Here is an 18,869-nt window from a genome sequence, read left to right as displayed (position 1 = left end):
ATAGTTATAACATTAAGGATCACTTTATAAAATATATGAATAATTTTATAATTAATTAAAACTTTTAAGAATCTTAAAGTAATTAATTTATATTTTTAATAATTATAACTTAAATTTAAAATTTTTTATTCAATGAAAAATGTTTTTTAAAAATATAAGGACTAAATTATTGATAAAATAAAATTTTAGTGGCTAAATTATTAATAAAATAAAACTTCATAGATTAAATTATTTTCATATTAAAAATAAAGTCAAATATATTTGTTGTCATTTTTACTATAATTAATGGTAATTTAATTAAATTTTTAATAACAAAAAGTAAATTATAGGTTTATTAAAATATTAGAGATTAAATTACTTAATTTAAAAAGTACATGGATTAAATTATAGATTTAATTATAATTTACCCTTAAATTAAACAAATTTTAGATTTTTATTTCTTAAATGAAAAGGGAAAACAAATAAGGAACAATTGGACTGAGATAAATTTGGAAAGACCACTCAAATTTTTTGTTTAAAACTTAATTTTACCTTTAATTTTACAAATTTTCAATTTTTTTTGGTCAAAGTTAGTATAAAAATTTCAATTTCAATTTAATTTAACTAAAAAATTAAGAAAATTAATAAATTTGAGGTTATTGATTTTTTTATTTAATTAAAAATCAATAAATTTACTCAAAAAATTAAATATTAAATTTTTTATTTTTTATTTAAATTAAAAGAAAAAAATTTAGTCTCGTATTGGTTTTTAGCCAAATTAAATTTAAATTAAAGTTAAAAAAATAATTTAAAAAAATAAAAATAAATTAAATTAAATTTCTTCAATAGAAGTGAAATTGAACATTTTAACTAAAAAAAAAAACCCTCCATCGCATCAATGATATCAAATATTTTAAAACTTACTCAACTTTATTTATTTAATTTTTTTAATATTCGGAGGAAGCAATTTTTTGCACAACATTATTAAAATGTAAGAGGACCGAATCATCAATTTAATTCTATAATTTAATTTTTTTTTTATTTTTAGTTTTATATTTCATAAAATGATACTAAAATTAATTGAATGAATTTTCCAATCCCATTTCAAAAACGTCTTCATATTCGATTTTAGGATGTTACCGTCTCATATCTTCAATCTTAACCATCAAGCTAACACCTAATTGGCCATTTTGATACATTTAAAATGGGACCAACATGGATGATGATTGACTGACAAAAACCACACCCACATCAGGAGGAATAGTAGGACCCTCCATAGTTTAAGCATCAAAGCCGTAATCAAAGGGCAATGCTGACATCCGTGTTGCAATTTTGTAATCGTGTCTCTCATGAAATGGGGACTCACTCAAATTGCATAGGTTTTCTTGGATTGTAGAACGCTCAATGTTCTAACACCACCCCAAAATAAGGGTGAGCAGATCTCAATTCAAATTGAAAAATTAAATTGAATTGAATTAATTAGGTTCAATTGATTTGATTTTAAAATTTAATCGATTCGATTTGATTTTATATTATAAAAATTTTATTATTTCAGTTCGTTTCGATTTTAAAGAAAAAAAAATCGATTAAATCGAATCAAACTGAATAGTAATTTTATGTATTCAAATCAAATCAAATCAAACCGAATTGATTTTTTAATTGATTTATTTTTATATGGAATTTATGAATTATATTTAATTATATATATATATTTTAATTTCATTGATTAATAGTTATTAGGTTCAAACAAAAATCAAAATTAAACCAAATAACTTAAAAATCAAGTCTAAATAAAAAAATCAATCAAAAATCAAAATCAATCAGTTTTAACCGAATCCAACCAAAATAGAACGATTCGATTCGATTCGATTTTTAATCCATTTCGATTTTGTTCGATTTTTAAAATATGTAATTCAATTTTCATAATTTAATTCGGTTCAGTTCGAATCGCCCCTAACCCCATTCATTTTGAGTCCCCATCATGGAATATTACTTTTTTTTATCTTATTCTTATAATCTTATTAAATTTAAAAAGAATACTTAATAAATTATATTTAATTCATTTTAATATAAGCTTATATTTATTTTTAATTTGATGATTTTTTTTTCCTTATGGCTTAGTAGGATTAGCTCTTTTGCTATCATACTTTTGCTATCATACGATGAATATCTCATGATCCTTATATTTATAAAGTGATTCGAGCATCATGAGTACGCTTAAGTGAGTAACTTTCTCTTTGAGTACCTTATAATTACTTAATTTGAATTATTTTAACGGTTGTAATATCAACAAATTATTAAATTATTTCACACATTAAAAACTATACCGATTAATAAGTCTGATTCTGAAATCGATCCAGGCAGTTTTTCCCAACAGTGTAAAAAAGGCTAATTCCAACAAAATTTGGTCCTATCAATGAATAAAACGTGTTTTCTATGATACAAAAATTTTGTGGTTTTTTTTTTCCAAGATAATTTTTGAGCGGTCCCCACATTTCATGCATGCATAATAAATTCTCTTTTTCTTTTGTAGTAGAATTTGAAATAAAGCATTTTTATTTTAAATTTTATGATTTAATATGTTTTTTTTTTCACATTAAAAAAGTTAAAACAATTCACACTAGAATAGTAATAATTGACTTTTTTTAGCCATTGGATTAAATTAGGTTAGACAATAATAATTGACTTTTCAATCAACATGATTTGTAAATTATGAATAAACTCACATATAAAATTTAAATATTTCATTCTGAAATATTTTGTTTAAAAAAATTCATTAAATAGATATATATAAATCTCTTATTATTATTTTATGTAAATAAATTTGAAAAGATCAATTGTATTGATAAAGCATTTGAATTGATCAATTAATGGGAAGGTGTCTATTTGAAAATAATCTAGCACTAATTCACTCCATAATCTTTTTACATGTTCGCTTTGTTTAGGTGTATAAATGAACCAAGTTAATTGAGTTTTAAAGAGTTCAAACTTTCTTTGTCAAAATTTTTTTGAACTCAAGCTCAACTCATTTTCAAACTTGAGCTAAATATCTATAAACTCGAGTTGTAACACCCCAAAATTTTATTATTTATGAGTATTTTTGATATTTTAATTTTATTTAAATTTTAGGAATTTTTGAGATTTTTCGGATTTTAAAAATCGGGTTCGATTTTCCGAAAATATAAACTTTAATTATTTTTAAAAATTAATTTAAAGACCACGTGGCAAAACTAAAAATATATTTGGAGTCTACGTATTTTTCTGAGTTTTCTGAAATTTTTTCGGAATTTTTGGACCTCGTTTTCGGTCACGAGGCAGAGTAAAAATTCAAAATTTTGTATCCCGAATCGAACCAGCCGAATCGAACCGGACCGGATCGGACCGGTCGAATCGGATCGGCCTTTTCCTTCTTCCCTTTTTCTTTCCCCGCGCGCGTCGTCTCTCTCCCTTCTCTCTCTCGTTTCTCTCTCCTCTCCACCCCGGCCGGCCACTCGACCGGCCAATGACCGTGCGCCACCCAACCAAGCCGGCGGCCGCCGCCGCCATGGCCGAAACGCCTCGCCTACGCCCCCTCTGGCGCGCCGACTTCCTCGGCCAAATCCGATCCGGCACACAATGGTGACCGGTCTTGTGTCCAAAATCATCTACTCGGCGAGAGCTTTCCATAGACACCAAGAACGCCGAAATCCATCGAGCGGATTGTCCGATTTTTGCTCGAGAAGATTTTAGCCCATTTAGATTTTTGGGCTAGATTTCTCGAAAATCGTGAATCCCACGAGGAAACCGAGGCTACCAGCACGCTCCACTCGTCGAGAGCTTCGCAACGACATAAATTTTGAATTTTTCCGACACCGTTTTTCGGTGGGTCCCACGAAACTTCACAGTGTATTTTCGAGCATTAAATGAGCTTAGAAAATTCTGAAAAATTTATGTACTAACCCCCGTGTTATGGGCTTCGTGTATGTATCCTCGATTCGCGGAAATTCGGCGATTGACCGGTGCAGAAATTCCGAATGCACTGTTATCGAAAAAGTCTCCGAATTGGACCGAGGTTTTGGCTAGCCCCCCATTGTCAGACGTCCCGAGCGCGTTTCCGAAGTCGGAATCGGCAAAGGTAAACCCGAACCTTGCTTTTTCGTAATTTTCTAGTGCTTAAATAGGATTAAAAATCCATAAAATATTCGTGGTAGCTTAGAAAATTACGATTCTTTTTGCAATAGCTTAGTAATATTGCTAAGGACCGAGGCAAAGGTTTATAATATTTAGAGCGTGTGTCGGCAGTTTTTGAAAAAATGATAAATAATAAGGAATAAATTGATATTTATCGTATTCTGATGGAGGACTGATTTGATATGATTGAACTGTTGATATATGGATTGTGAATATAGAAGTGCGTTTTTAGCCCTTTTTCAGGTTGGGTAGGTCCTAGGTATAGGGGAGACTCTGCCGGATTTTCGGCACGACTTAGGACGTATTGGTCTTTTTCTTTGTTTGTATTGAGTCAAATTTATTAAATGATTGTAATAAAATTATCAGGTGAGCCGGGACAGCCTTCTTCCTCCGCCCACTACCTCGGTGACCACCACAAGTCTGTGAGTAAAATATTAATTTTAATTGTAATTTCGATATTATTATATGTTCAGCATGCCCATGCATCACTTATATGCATATATTTATGTAGTTAAACTCTAGGCACGATTTATGATGCATTGATAAATGTTAAAGTGCCATGTATGTTGTTGTGGTAATTTGGAGCAGTGTGCGTGCGTTGGCGTGCGTGTGATGTGGTGTGGACTATGGATAGGACGGGTAGACACGGCTTGAGTTCTTCGCTGGGACCCGGTCCTTCGGGGTAGACACGGCTTGAGTTCTTCGCTGGGACCCCGATTTGGTATTTAAGTGGAAGTCCGAGCTGAGTTCTTCACGACACCGTGTTGGATTTAAGAGAGCTGTATAGGGGATCAGCTCCCATATATTATGATTGATGTTACAGGGTGCGTGAGTGCTCCAAATTACCTTTTTGATGTTATGATGTGAAAATGATGTGGATGTTGCATTTCACTCTACAGGGTGCATTAGATTTAGATAGTTATAGAGATTATGGTTAAAATTGATATTTTACTCTCTGAGTCGAACGCTCACTCCTGTTCAATATTTTTTCAGGCTACAGGAGGATTTTATTTTGGTTAACCTGCTTTTCTCCCTCGCAGGTCAATTATTACTGTTTGTATAAACTTGTTAAATCTTAGAATTTCCGCATGTGTTAGAAATGTTATTTGATTTGGGTCTGTAAACTAAATTATTATTTTGGGACCTGTAAACTTAATATGCTATGCATGTTTGATGGATTGGATGAGGGAGCTGAGCTCCCATTTATTATTATGTTGATGAGTATGTGGAGGGTGAGCTGAGCTCCCCAATTGACTATATATTGTGTTTACAGGTCGGGTGAGTCGAAAACTCCCCGTTGGTAAGTCCATTTTATGGCCGGACTCTGTCCGTTTGTTTTCTTGAAATTGAGCCCAAATGGGCCATAGAGTTGGGTTAATGAACAGTTAGGCTTACTACGGGCCTCGGGGGCTTTAGGCTGGCCCAGGTCCTAGTGCCGGTCCGGCCCATAGGTTGGGTCGTGACACGAGTATAAATCACTTAGAAAACAAGCTTGAAATGAGCCGAGCCAAATCGAATTTTTTTTGTCAAACTGAGTCTCAAGTAGTTCGACTCATTTACAGAGTAAGTTTTAGATTTATAGTTATGAAGTTCAAATTACGTAATTTTAATTAGCTATCATATAAAAAATAATTTAAATTTCATAAAAAAATAAATTTATATTACAAATAACTATATTTAATAAATACATTTTTTATGTTAATTATATTATAATTTTAAATAATATATTATTTTTAAAATATTTCTAAATAAAATAGTAAATATTTTATAATTTAATGAAATTATAATAATTAATATAAATATTTTTATAAATGATCATTTCACAAGCTTATTTAATATAACGAGCTTATTCACAAGCTTATTTATTGAGCTTGCTTGGGAGCCTTTAATGCTATTAAACTTACACTTGGTTCATCTATTAAATAAGCTAAAATATCAAATTCAAACTCAGCTCATTTTCTAAATAAGTCGAACCAAATCAAACTTTTATCAAGTCGAATCTCGAGTAGTTTGTGAACAGTTTAATTTTTTTACAACCCTAAATTTATCAACCATTAAAATTAATCTCCCACTAAGGGAAAGATATACATTACTTCTATTCAAAAAAATAAAACACCATATTTAATTGCTTTATAAAATGAAAACAAAACTTGCTTTCAGAAAAATTCCTCACAAAAAGAGAAAACACTCATAAAGGAGGAGAAAAAAATAAAAATTTACCAGTAAGTTCATATCAAAATTTATCGTTACAAAATGACATAAATATGAAAATTATACAAAAAAATACAAAATAAAACATTAATTAAAAAAAAACATAAAAGAGAGGAAAAGGATAACCACTACTAAATATTACCATTGATAGCTATCAATAAAAAAAAATTAAGTAAAAAAGTAAAAAAAAAATATATTTTCAAATGATTCCATTCAATTTTTTTTATTAATTTTTATATGTAAAATAAATGAATTTAATTTTTTAATTTAAAATAAAATTTATTTAAAATTAAACGTGTGATGGTATGAAAATTTAATTAAATTTTTTGTTATAAATAATTTATTCGAAAAGAAGTCATATGAATTGAAATAATAGCAACTTACATAAATTGAAATTTTAGGTTGTCGGCTATAGCCGTCTCATTTTATCTCCACATGGAATTTGAAATCAAGTTGCCTACTAACTCCACCAACGCACCAATAAAGGTGAAAATAATAATTAAGAAGAAGAAATCATCCAAGGTGGAGGCCTAGTGTTAAACCATTCACCTATTCGATCTAGATTTTATTTTATTTTTTTTTCTATTATGTGTAATGTCTGAACATAGAACTTACTATTAAGGATCGATTATTGCGATCATGTAAGAATGGAATCATATTTTCTAAAAGTGCTTAACGGTAGCACCAAATTTAACATAGGATCCCAACTGGGTTTCTCCTCACATCCAACTCAAGCTGCACAATAGATTTGAAATTGTGACGTGATATTACCATGAACAGAGAAGCGAATAAATGACTAGCTGGGATATCAGTACACCAGTTCAGGAATCCTGACATGAAATTGAATGATCCAGTTAAAATAGGAGCACAATGATGAAATTATTCAACATCCCTCAGCAAACCATCATCTAACTCTTTTAATGGCAGACCTTTCTGATAGAATAGCGAACAAGTAAACGCTAAACTGAATTCAAAGTTTACCCAATGCAAATGGCAAACTACTTCTGTGAAATTTCATTAGCAAGTTGATTGGGAATAGGAAAAAAGACTAAGCAAAGATGCCAAATTTAGAACCACTTCAGTAAGTATGGAAATTAACACAGGAAGTAGAAAATGTACATTATGTAAAATCATTCCACGCTAAATAGCCAATCAAGCATCATCAGCATCACTCCCTATAGCTTGAGCCTCTTGACCACCCATGTAGTTGCTTCCATCAGGACCCAAAATCTTATACCTGCTGAACAATAAATTCCAGTCTCAAAAATAACTTTATGCAAACCATAATAAAGAGTGATACTCACCTCTCAAGGATGAATTTTCCTTCCTTGTACTTCTGGGCCTTCTCATGCGCATACTCCTGAAAACAACAGACAAGATTATCTTAAGGGTTGCGAGTAAATAACTGATGCAGAAATCACTTGAAAAGAAACCAGAATTCACAATTCACAAATTTTAGAAAGCCAAATCTTACGTATTTCCAGCCCAAAATCGAACCACAACGGACACAGAATATGTCAACAACAGTGTGCATTCCAGTCATCATCATTCGTTCTTCTTGCTCTCCTTCTGTGATATTCACACTTATTATTGGGACAGAGCAATGTCAGACACACCATTGGTAAACACAAAATACACGTGAAGTATATTCATAACAGCAGGCAAAATGTCAATGCACATGATTGGCAACACATTAATTTGTCCAGCTCTTATGTAAATAAGCAAGCACCATGTTCTTTGAAGAATGTAACATAAGTTATATTTCAGCCTCAACCCAATTAAGCTTTTGATTCACTAAATCTTCCATTTGCTTCCTTCATGATAGAATTTGTAGCAACCAAATGTTTTTTTTTTTTTTTTTAACTCATAAGGGAATGGAAAATACAATTATGGTAGCTATGATGTCCAATGATAGCAATAGTCTACATCAAATCCCACACAGGCATGGGGAAAAATATCGAACTGAACAATGAAGTTCCAGAGAAAACTTCACAAGATTCTATTTAATAATAAACACATAAGCTTGTCTAATGCAATTGGAAGTCGTATTAATATTGAACCAAAATCAAACATTTAGATTCAGTGATCATGACACAAAATAAAATAAAAGAAATCTAACTACTAATTAAGACAAAAATCATGGAACACTTACACCTTATCAAAGAGATAAGCCTTTCCATGCCTGCAGTGGAAAGACTGGAACAAAGACAAAACAAGGGATTAGAAAGAATTAGTGCTGCTAATTAATCCTGATGAAAAGATGATTAGTATGAATCATTGCGTCTCAAGGCAATGAAACATAACAATAAAGATTCTTTCATTTCAAGTGACCAATGCGAGATTCTATTCACAGTTACATTACGTCAAAGCCCTAAAACATAAGCATGAATCCTTAACAAAGAAGTTTATTCACATGATCACTGAGAACAACTATATCATAATCAACCTGGGTGCGTCCTTCTAATATACAATAAGCACAAAAACATCTTTTAATGAAAGATTATGCAACACGAAAAACCTAACAAATGCAGTCTCAAATCGCAAAAAGCAAACAAGAACAAAGGTAAATTAATTTGCATATTTTCTTTTCTCCAAAAATAAATGTAGCATACAAGGGATTTTCCTACTCAAAATTAATCAGCATTGGGTATTTGTAATCACATTTATTATGTCTAATTCCCCATCAAACGCAAGGAGAATCAGCGTAAAGAATCCAAAAACTTCCATAGCAATATAGCAGAATGAATATGAAAAGGGCAGAGAGATCAATAAACACATTACAATGGTGAAGTGAAAACAGGGCAATAGACCTTAGAAATGATGTCATCAGCAAGAGCAAGATGGGTTTGGCAGTGCTTGCAGCTATAGATGCTTCCTTCAAGATTGATCACAAATACCCTTCCCATTTCTTCCCTTTCCAACAATCTATCTACCAACAAACACCACCAAGCCTAGTATCAATCTTTGTTTCCCTTCAAAAATCAGAAAAAAAGAAAGAAAGAAAGAAAGAAAGAAAGAAAGATAAATCGACCTTCATATATCAGATGATATCAAACAAAACCCAAAATTTTAAAAATAATAATAATAAATAATACAATGACAAAAAATGGATCCTAAACTGAACAAATCAAGCATCGAATAACAATAATCCCACACAATGCACATTTATATCTTAACGCAGAAAAAGTGAAAACAAGAGAGAAGGGAGAGTGGAGTTATTTATTCATCTTTACCAGCCGCGGTCACAGAGAGCGCAAAAAAGCAATGAAATGGTTATGGTTTCATGAAACCGATAGCAAATGCTCCTCCTCTATATATAGAGACATGTGAGCGAAAATGCTTACAGTTCTGAATTGAAGAGACTCTCTCCACTCCTCCCTCGTGAGGCTTTGAGTTTTAGCCCAAGAAACAAAAAATAACACTTGTCATGTTTTCTTTGGGCTTTTGGCTTGCTGTCCCTGGGTTTTCCTCTTATTATTGTTTTACACACTAATTTTACTTAATTAACGTGAGATTTGGTAATTAATTATCATGTTAGCAAGTAATTAAATGCAATTAAATCATACCATACTCAATATTTTATTTTTTTTTAACGTGTATTCCATATTTTCTGTATTCAATATATGTACTCATAATTTTATATTTTTATAAATTATTTTTTATTAATTTTTTATAAAATATAATATTATTATAATATATTAATTATTATTATGATAATATAATAATTTTTTTTATTTTTCATGATATATGTATTATATATGTGCTTATTATTTTTAAATTAAATTAATTAAAATAAAAATATATTAATAGAAATAAGAAATTATTTTGATAAAATTTATAATAAAAAATTTATTATTATAATATAATTTTATAATTATAAGTATTTTATAAATAAATAAATTTAACTATTTATTATTTTATTAATTTATAAGTATTAAGTTTATCGAGGTTAATTAATTTTTACTATTTTATAATTTTTATAAAATATATATAATTAAAGTAAAAAAATCTAAATTTTTTTTTATACTATTTAAAGGTTTTTTTACATATAATAGTAAAATAAATTTAATTTAGTAAAATTTTATATAATATTAATTTTTTTATTTCTAATTATTTTTAATTTTATTTAAAAAATTAATTATACACATCCATATTAATAAATATCAATATTATTCATTTTTCTTTGATTTATAATATTTTACATAATTTCATAATTTTTTATAATGTAGAGAAAAACTTTGAAAATAAGATTAAAAAATATATTAATACTAATAAATTATTTATAAATAATAAATTAATAACTAAAATATTCTCTTGTTTTTTGTAAAAAATAAAAAATTAATGCTAATAGAATAAAAAACACTAACTTTAATATATTATTATTTTTAATTAAAATGATTATAGTAAAAAATACACAAATAACTATTGAGTTTATAGTAAAATATTTTGTTAAACTAACTTATAACGTATTTTTAAATTAAATTTTTTATAATTATTTTTCTAGAAGCAGACATCAAATTTCAATAAAATAAGTTGAATCTAAATAAATAAAAATTCTATTAAATGATGCAATATTTGTATTAATATGAAAATTATAAACTTTTTTAATCAATTTATTAATTTTTATTTAAATTTAAATATAAATTTATTAAATTAAAAAAATAATTTTATATTCAAAATATAATTTTTAATTCTTTTTACATGTATTCACTATTTATCAAATTATGATAACATTATAGTATTAAAAAAGTAAAAAATATTATATTTTTCTTATATATGTATAGATATTAATATTTTTAAACTTTTAATAACATATTATTTTAAAATAAAAAAAATAAGTATTATAAATTATAATCATCCTATTAATTATATGGATTTTATAATGAAATTTAAACTTAACATATTCAGTTAATTAGTAATTTTTTAAATAATATATGTTTATCTATTTAAATGTTTTCCTTATATATATATATATATATAATTTAATTTTTTTATACTTTGTACTTAATTATATATTATTTAAAAATTTTATATTTATATAATTTTAATATATATTATATATTAATTAAATATTATTTATAAATCAATGAATATGAATTAAAATAAAATTTATAAATTCAATTTTAATAAGAATAATTACAATTAATTTGTATATTAATGCAATAATTAAGAATTTTAAAAATATATCTATAATTAAAAAATATAAATTTATTTTATATGAATTTTTTACATAATAAAATAATTTATATGTTTGGCTAACAAAAATTAATTTTTTTTTCTTATTATTCTACACAAATTCAAATATAATTATATTAAAATAAATTTACATGAATAATTATAAGTTAAAGATGAAAATTTATTAGAATTCATTAAAATAGTGATTCATATAAATAAAATATTTTTTTATTTTTATAAATAATATGAATCATGAAAGTATTTTTATAAAATTTTATTTAAAATTATATTATAATAAAATTTTAATTAAGTATATTTTAATTACAAGTAAAATTAAGAATTTTGCATTTATATAAACCTTAAATTATATAGACAATTAAACTTTACGTTCTAAGAATTTTAAATTTGTATAAACTCTAAAATTAAATTAAATACTAAAACAATTACAAATACTACAAATAATAAAGGACAATTTGAAGAAAACTAATATTTTTCCCTTCACAAATAAACCATCGGATGGACCATCTTACTAAGAAATAACACTCGATGCCAATGGAAAGCATTTTAAAGCTTATTAACATTTCAACTACATCATACCAGATTGATATATTTTGCTATAATATATCAAAATTATTTTTTCAACTAACTTAATGTGACAATTTCAAAAAGAAAAAAAAGGCTTTTTCATTTTATCCACTTGTTATTTGAATAATTACTGCCAATAATTTGTTTTATTAACTTAAATTATTTTTAATTTTAGTCTTTTCTATTATAAAATGTGAATAAAAATTTCCCTATTTATTATTTAAAAAAAATTTAATATATTAAAATTTATTTTCTAGTGATATAAATGAATTTATTATTATAAAAATTTTATTAAAAGTATTTTTATTATCAAATACTATTATTTAAAATTTTAAATTCTAATTAAATATTTTAAAATGATTTTTTAAAAAATATTACATATTAAAATTTAATAATTTAGAAAAAAATCAAATTAATAATTACAATAATACATAAATGTGTAATTTTATAATATACAATTAATATTTATTTAATAGTACGCTAACTCACCTCCAATTGATTCTCCACAAAATGCATTACACTTTCCCAACTATGACTGAAATTGTATTGGCAGGTTGCATTTTACATAATTTCTTTACGGGTATAGATCCTGCCCATGATCTTATTGCTGAAGTTGACCAAGAATTTTCACAACATTTACATAATGAAAATGTCATTATTGGTCAATATAAGCAAGGAGAACTCTTAAGGATAACGTAACTTCACAGATGTGGAGTGATTATCAACAACATTAACGAGTGAAATGTTATTCATGCTAATTGATGCTTACTTCTTTTTTTTAATTAGCTTTGAGTGAGACAAACTGATTTAACCCTGAAGACAACTCTAGTGAGCTAAAACTCATCGGTTATATTGATGCTCATTTAACGTACTTCTATGAGTTTTTAAGTTGAAGTGAACCTTCACAAGTTATTAAGAGCTATTGTGTTTATTTTCATTTAGTGAAACTCAATTACATGTATATATAACGCCTAGTTATATTATACCTTATATAACTAAATTATATTTCTCTTGATGAATAGGAAGTTTTTATATGGTATATGCAGAGACAAGAATGCCAGTTAAGATGCCAAAACAATCAAAATTCAGAGGGTGGCAAGTCCAAGAAAGACACTCTGCGGTGGAATTGTGAATTGGACTCCATATTCATATTCTGCTGCATGCTCTAATAGATGAACAAGCAAAGGGAAACCAACCAGATACAGCCATGACAAATGTTTTAACTGTGTTAAGATCAATTTTTTTTGGCTCACTTATTCAGAGTACCCACACTAAAAATAGGTAGAAAACATTGAAGGCGTGAGTGGATTTCCATAGAATCCAATAACCCAAATGTTTGACGTCATAGATAATGGTTACAATTAATTCAGGTGGTATACATTACCACTTTATGCTCTTTTGTCCCAAATTAATATTTTTATCATTTTGATAAAAAAATATTTTATATGTTATTTTCAATGTTTGTATGTCCCAAAAATGTGATATCTCCCCTCAAACCCCCACCCCCCAATCCCCCTACCTTCCCCAAAAAAAAAAAAAAAAACCACCCACCTAATTTTTTTTCCCAAACAAAGGGTTTGTGACACTGACATTTGAAACTGGAAAAATAAAACTCATCCACCCTCTTCATTTAGGGTGGCAAAATTGATAATAACCATAGCAACAATGACAACAACAATGATAATTTCAAGTAGGAATGTATATCACTGCAACATGAAAGAAACTGAGAGCAATACATACTGTAACCGATAAAAGAATGCAGCAACCATTGATCCAGAGCAAAGTTAGTCCACCATTGAAATTTGATTAGAAGGAAGAAAATCTGCCCTGAGGCATTCTTGTCTCAACCTCACCTATTCTTTGAGGAGGCCATACAATGTGGGTAACCCTTCCATTAATTAACCCCAAAGGAATCTGTCATTGAACAGCTCTTTCACATTAGAACAAACCATGATATATGTAATGCCGCATAAACAGATTCTAAAAGGTCCTGCACCAAAATCATTTGTACTGCCAACAAATAAACTAAGCAAATACTACATTTCTACACCTTTGGGCAACAAAAGACAGTTTTAAGTCTAATGAAGTTAAAACCATTGTTGAACACATACCCCTTGCAACAACTATTAGAAATAATAGTTGCATTTGTACATACCGGGCCAAAAGATTTTGAATCCATGCTAGAAAGTGAGTTGTCTCCCTCGACCCAACAATGTCCTTCTGGAACCTTGACCACATCATGTGAATGAGGAGTGCCAATCCAGTCGCCTGGTAAGCCAATAATTCTCTTTATCAGTCTCTCCTTGTGATTACTTGGGGAGCTATAAAAAAAAAAAATGCAACCATAGTAATATCAGATGTGAGCACAGAAAAACTGCAGTGTATATTATGCTATGTTGCTTGCCTATGATGCCAAGTATATACCATAAACTCATTGGTGAGACAGATAACTTGGTACTCAAATACTCAATACATAAAGAGGATAGCATAGTAAATGAATGCTTTAATACATGTTATCCCCAATATCATTTAGAGCCATAGATTTATACTAGGTATATGAGAAATGAAAATTGGATATAACTCAGACCACTCAGGGCAAGAGCAAACTGGTCATTTGAGTGCAGATCACCCCATGAGCCCATTTCAGCTTCTCTAGATATAATTCTGCGTAACTACGTAAACTTGCCTTGGAAAATGGATAGGGTATAAATGAAGACATAAATGATAATATTCTAGCCATTTAGTATCACAAATTTCTAAAAGATTAAACCTGCAATACGCTAATTCATCATAAAGAAGCCCATGTCACAATAAAGCTCAATTCTTTATTCCATCAAGCAAGCAAATTCTAGCATAAAACTCATATTTCATAATAATAACCAATATTGTTGCTGACAAACCAAGCATCAATAGCCACTTGACAACTCACATAACTTAGCTTAGGCTCGCTGGTAGGCCAGCCAAACAAAATCAGGCAAGAGGAGAGAATTCTGTAGCTTGTATATGCTTTTCGAAGTCAGTCAAAGATTCCATTAGAACAACAGTAGCAAGAAATAAGTTGCAAACTCTAGCCTCCTAATGAAGAATGATACAGTTATTAAAGCTACTTTTGAACCACCATTATAGCACACAAGTGGCTTAATTCCTAATGTGACACCACCTGCTTATTCTTCTCAAAAAAGAAAAATCCTAATTTCTAGTAAAGGTTGCACCCAAAAGGACCAATTTATTCTTCATGACTAGCGTTTTATCACTAGCTTTGGCAAATAGTAAAGCCAGGTTTTCGTTAAAAGACATGTTTGGTATGCCTTGGAAAATGGATATTTAGAACCTAAAAATTCTATTTCAATTTTATTTTACATAACTAAACAGAATTTAATGGTGATCTAAAAATTTATAATAAAAAAAATGTCATTTCGACATAGACTAAGTTTTTCAAACACAAAAAGTGCTACAAAATTTGGATTCTTTGAATACAAAAAAAAGAAAAATAGAACCTATTATAAGAATTACATTCCATTCCCATTCCCAAATTGAACCAAATGTGGCTTAAAGTCCTTAAAAATTTATGATCCCTTTCTTTTCACCCTTTCAACTTTTAGAACAAACAGAGATTATCAATTGTTTGAGTTATACAGCTTAACAAATGTAAGTTGAACATAAAATGAGAATTTCTATCTTACAAGAACAAGAGATGATGCTTGCTAGAGTATAAATATGATTTAGGTAAGGCAAACACCTACCTGAAAACTACCACATCGCCATGGGAGAATTTGTACTTCTCAAGGCAAAACTTCTCTACCAGAACACAGTCATCTGCAACCAAACCATTGATCAAATGATGAAAAAAATACTACTGAGGCAAACCATTTGTATTGAGTTTTCACTAAAATGTATTACCAATGGATGATCCCCAAAAGGTACTGGTTTGGGGATTAAAGGTGGGAGACATAGAGGTGCCTCGCACTGGAACAACACTAGCATATCGATCTGAAATGGTGAGCCCTATGAGCCCAACAGTGAAGTAATTCTTTGCCAAACTCCACAAAATGTTACCAGATCCCATTCTGGAACTAGATGCATGTTACGTGAAAATTTGCTCCCATCTGCACCAAGCATCCATGTCAAGCAGGAATGTCATCAGCATTATTAAACCCAGCCAGGACGTTGACCCGTCAGAGCAACTAGGTGGATCGGTAAGTGGTTCAACCAGTGGGGCATAAAAATATTAATCAAATATTATTAATTTAAAATACTATATACATAATTATATGTCTACACAACTACAACTCTAACCAAAGTCAAACCAAAAGGTTATGAACACAACTTTTAATGAGATTTGCTTGGATTGATTCAATTTGCACTCAAACCTAAATCTTCCACTTGGGATTCTGTTCATTTATTAATGAGTTACTATATAAACATGAAATTAAATTGAATAACATTTAATTGCAAATTAAGTTTCTCAATGAAAATCAATTGAGCACATCAAGTTCACTTTTTTTTTTTTTAATTCATATTACTTTATAAATGATCAGTTTTTGAAACTGATCATGATCGATAAGTCTTATAAAATTTAAATAATCATATGCAATGCCATTTCAAGTTTCTATCAGAACTTGAAAATGTTGTGCAAATATATATTTAGTCAATTGCCGAAAATCCTAAATCACAATGGAGCAATATTGTTCTAAAGAAAAACTCAACTTGATTGGAATTACAAACAAAAAGAAAAATCAAATCGGTATTTGTTAAATATCCTGATGTTTAAATAGAAATTAAATTCTATAGCAGCAGTTTCCAATTTGACAGGATAAATCAGCTAGTATGTCAATTCATTATATTCTCACAGCCATGGTTTTATGTCTTGTGATCACAGTAAAACAGACATAGAGACGCAGCAAAGGATTTATGCCCTTTGTATCAAGTCTTGCAAATTGCAGTAACAAAACCAACATCAAACTATCAGAAAGAAACTAAGAAAAAGGAACTCAAAAAAGAGAAAAGCAAATTTTGAACTCGTCACAGATAGACAAGGAGATTCCTCCTCGTCACAACAGCAAAGCAGAAAGGAAGAAGTCCAACACAAACACAAACAGCAGCAAACTCTTCATAAACACACACAGAAAGGATTTCGAAGATTAAGTAGCAGAGAACTTCAGTCTTTCAAGTTTCAGCACAGGAAATTAGAATCTAAGAACACAACAGTCCATCAATTTTTGTACCTCAAGCATCAATCACAGCAAGCAACTCGTCTACTAGTCAAGTCTCAACAAATCATGATCATGAATAAATAATGCAAAATCAAAATGAATAAAAAAATTGATTTGAGGGACAAGGAGCCATCTACCGTTTATATTCAAAAATAAAACCTTAATAATACTATTTCAAAGAAAAAAAACAAAAAAAGCGGCATCTTAAATCGCCGGAGCTTGAGGGATGAGAGCTGAGGCAAAAAGGAAAGTGGGTATTTCGTACCGTCTATGTCGACCGTATGCTATTGGAGCTCGAAGGACAGATGGAACCGAATCAAATTCAAAACCTAAATTTCACTTTAAGCCCTTACGTACAATCTTTATTGGTGAGTTTCAAGCAAAGTGTGAGGAAATAGTGCTTGTTAGGAAGGTGTTTGATGAAATTACTGAGAGGAATTTGGTTTTCTGGAGTGCAATGATAAATGGGCATGCAGGGACGGCAATGGTCAACAAGACTTTAGGTTTAGGGAAATGCACGGTGTGGGTATTGAAACTGATGAGGTTTCATTGAAAGGCGTAATTTCTGCATGTGGTACGGCAGGAGCACTGGATTAGAGAAGCGGATTCATGCATATGTCAAAAATAGGTTGACTCATCATGATGTTGATCTCGATCTTCAGCTTAATCACATTATATTTATAGATGGTAAATCAAGGTGATAAAAAATATATTCTCTTAGTGATCAAAATCTAATAATAAGAAAATTTTATTAATATTATCAAAATTATAAATTATTTTATTAATAATATTAATTCAAATTTCCTTATTTCCATTAAATAATTTTATTATTTAAAGTTTTTTCATAAATTTACAGGTGATAAAGTTAAAATTTAAATATCTAAAAGATAAAAATAATTATATTTAAAAAAAAAATTTTTTGCTGATTTTTAATTTTTTTTTAGGTATTGAGTATGGTACAGAATTTTAATTAATTAATTCTATACACTACTCAGTATCCATATTAACTTAAATATTAGAGTGGTGATCAATTAATTTATTCTATATTTATTTTATTATCATCTTGCAGATCCACACTTATATAAAAAAAAATTAGGAACGACATCTGTTATATAAAACCAAATGTATGTCAATATTAATTATTTAAACATGCATTAAATCTATATTCTAAAGTAAATTCATCTATTATAATAATTTCATTTAAAAAAAAACTATATGAAGTTGAATGTGATATTATGTTATTTAATATAATTACTTATATTATATTAATTGCATTTCCAAATTTTAGTAATGTAAATAATTTGTAATGATGTATTATATATAAAAAATTAATAAAATATTACATATGAAAAAATTAAATAATAAGTATGTTCAACAAATAAAAAAAATATATACCACGCATATTAATAAAAAATAAGTGTACATATAAAAAAATGGAAAAAATATAAGTAATAATATTGACAGAAAAGGACATTTGTTGAATTTAATAAGAATACATTGTTATTTATGTTTTTTTAATTAAAAAAAAATAGGACG

At 28.5% G+C, this 18,869-nt stretch overlaps 2 protein-coding genes across 7 annotated transcripts; both read right to left on the bottom strand.

Annotated features, from left to right (window-relative positions):
- Positions 1-6,991: 6,991 nt before the first annotated feature.
- LOC110656858 (protein yippee-like) lies at positions 6,992-9,751 on the bottom strand. 6 transcript variants are annotated; one of them, XM_021813833.2, is made up of 7 exons: positions 9,594-9,749; positions 9,171-9,332; positions 8,513-8,556; positions 7,835-7,943; positions 7,665-7,720; positions 7,480-7,600; positions 6,992-7,190 (listed from the first exon to the last, which is right to left on the bottom strand). In XM_021813833.2, exons 2-6 carry the CDS (start codon positions 9,264-9,266, stop codon positions 7,513-7,515), a joined length of 393 nt encoding a protein of 130 aa, XP_021669525.2. In that variant the 5' UTR covers positions 9,267-9,332; positions 9,594-9,749; the 3' UTR covers positions 6,992-7,190; positions 7,480-7,512. The 6 variants fall into 6 exon arrangements, with proteins under 6 accessions (XP_021669525.2, XP_021669527.2, XP_021669524.2 ...); XM_021813835.2 differs by lacking the exon at positions 6,992-7,190 and having other exon boundaries at positions 7,314-7,600; positions 9,171-9,289; positions 9,594-9,751; XM_021813832.2 differs by lacking the exon at positions 6,992-7,190 and having other exon boundaries at positions 7,314-7,600.
- A 3,994-nt stretch (positions 9,752-13,745) lies between these two features.
- Positions 13,746-16,295, bottom strand: LOC110644073 (uncharacterized). The gene is made up of 4 exons (XM_058147026.1): positions 16,021-16,295; positions 15,864-15,936; positions 14,276-14,441; positions 13,746-14,034 (listed from the first exon to the last, which is right to left on the bottom strand). The coding sequence occupies exons 1-4, from the start codon at positions 16,184-16,186 to the stop codon at positions 13,927-13,929; spliced, it is 513 nt and encodes a 170-aa protein (XP_058003009.1). The 5' UTR covers positions 16,187-16,295; the 3' UTR covers positions 13,746-13,926.
- Positions 16,296-18,869: the final 2,574 nt, after the last annotated feature.

The sequence above is a fragment of the Hevea brasiliensis genome, chromosome 5 (genome assembly GCF_030052815.1).
Source record: "Hevea brasiliensis isolate MT/VB/25A 57/8 chromosome 5, ASM3005281v1, whole genome shotgun sequence".
In the NCBI taxonomy this organism is placed as follows: domain Eukaryota; kingdom Viridiplantae; phylum Streptophyta; class Magnoliopsida; order Malpighiales; family Euphorbiaceae; genus Hevea; species Hevea brasiliensis.
The sequence above is the reverse complement of the archived record's forward strand: the minus strand, read 5'-3'. Positions and strand labels throughout refer to the sequence as shown.

Excerpts from the sequence above, each read along its gene's own strand:
- LOC110656858 (XM_021813835.2), bottom strand. The coding sequence starts at position 9,266 with ATGGGAAGGGTATTTGTGATCAATCTTGAAGGAAGCATCTATAGCTGC. Across the intron at positions 7,721-7,834 it reads CGATTTTGGGCTGGAAATAC|GAGTATGCGCATGAGAAGGC; the intron begins GTAAGATTTGGC and ends TGTTGTTTTCAG. Across the intron at positions 7,601-7,664 it reads GGAAAATTCATCCTTGAGAG|CAGGTATAAGATTTTGGGTC; the intron begins GTGAGTATCACT and ends TTTATTGTTCAG.
- LOC110644073 (XM_058147026.1), bottom strand. The coding sequence starts at position 16,186 with ATGGGATCTGGTAACATTTTGTGGAGTTTGGCAAAGAATTACTTCACT. Across the intron at positions 15,937-16,020 it reads CTTTTGGGGATCATCCATTG|ATGACTGTGTTCTGGTAGAG; the intron begins GTAATACATTTT and ends GTTTGGTTGCAG. Across the intron at positions 14,035-14,275 it reads ATTCAAAATCTTTTGGCCCG|ATTCCTTTGGGGTTAATTAA; the intron begins GTATGTACAAAT and ends GTTCAATGACAG.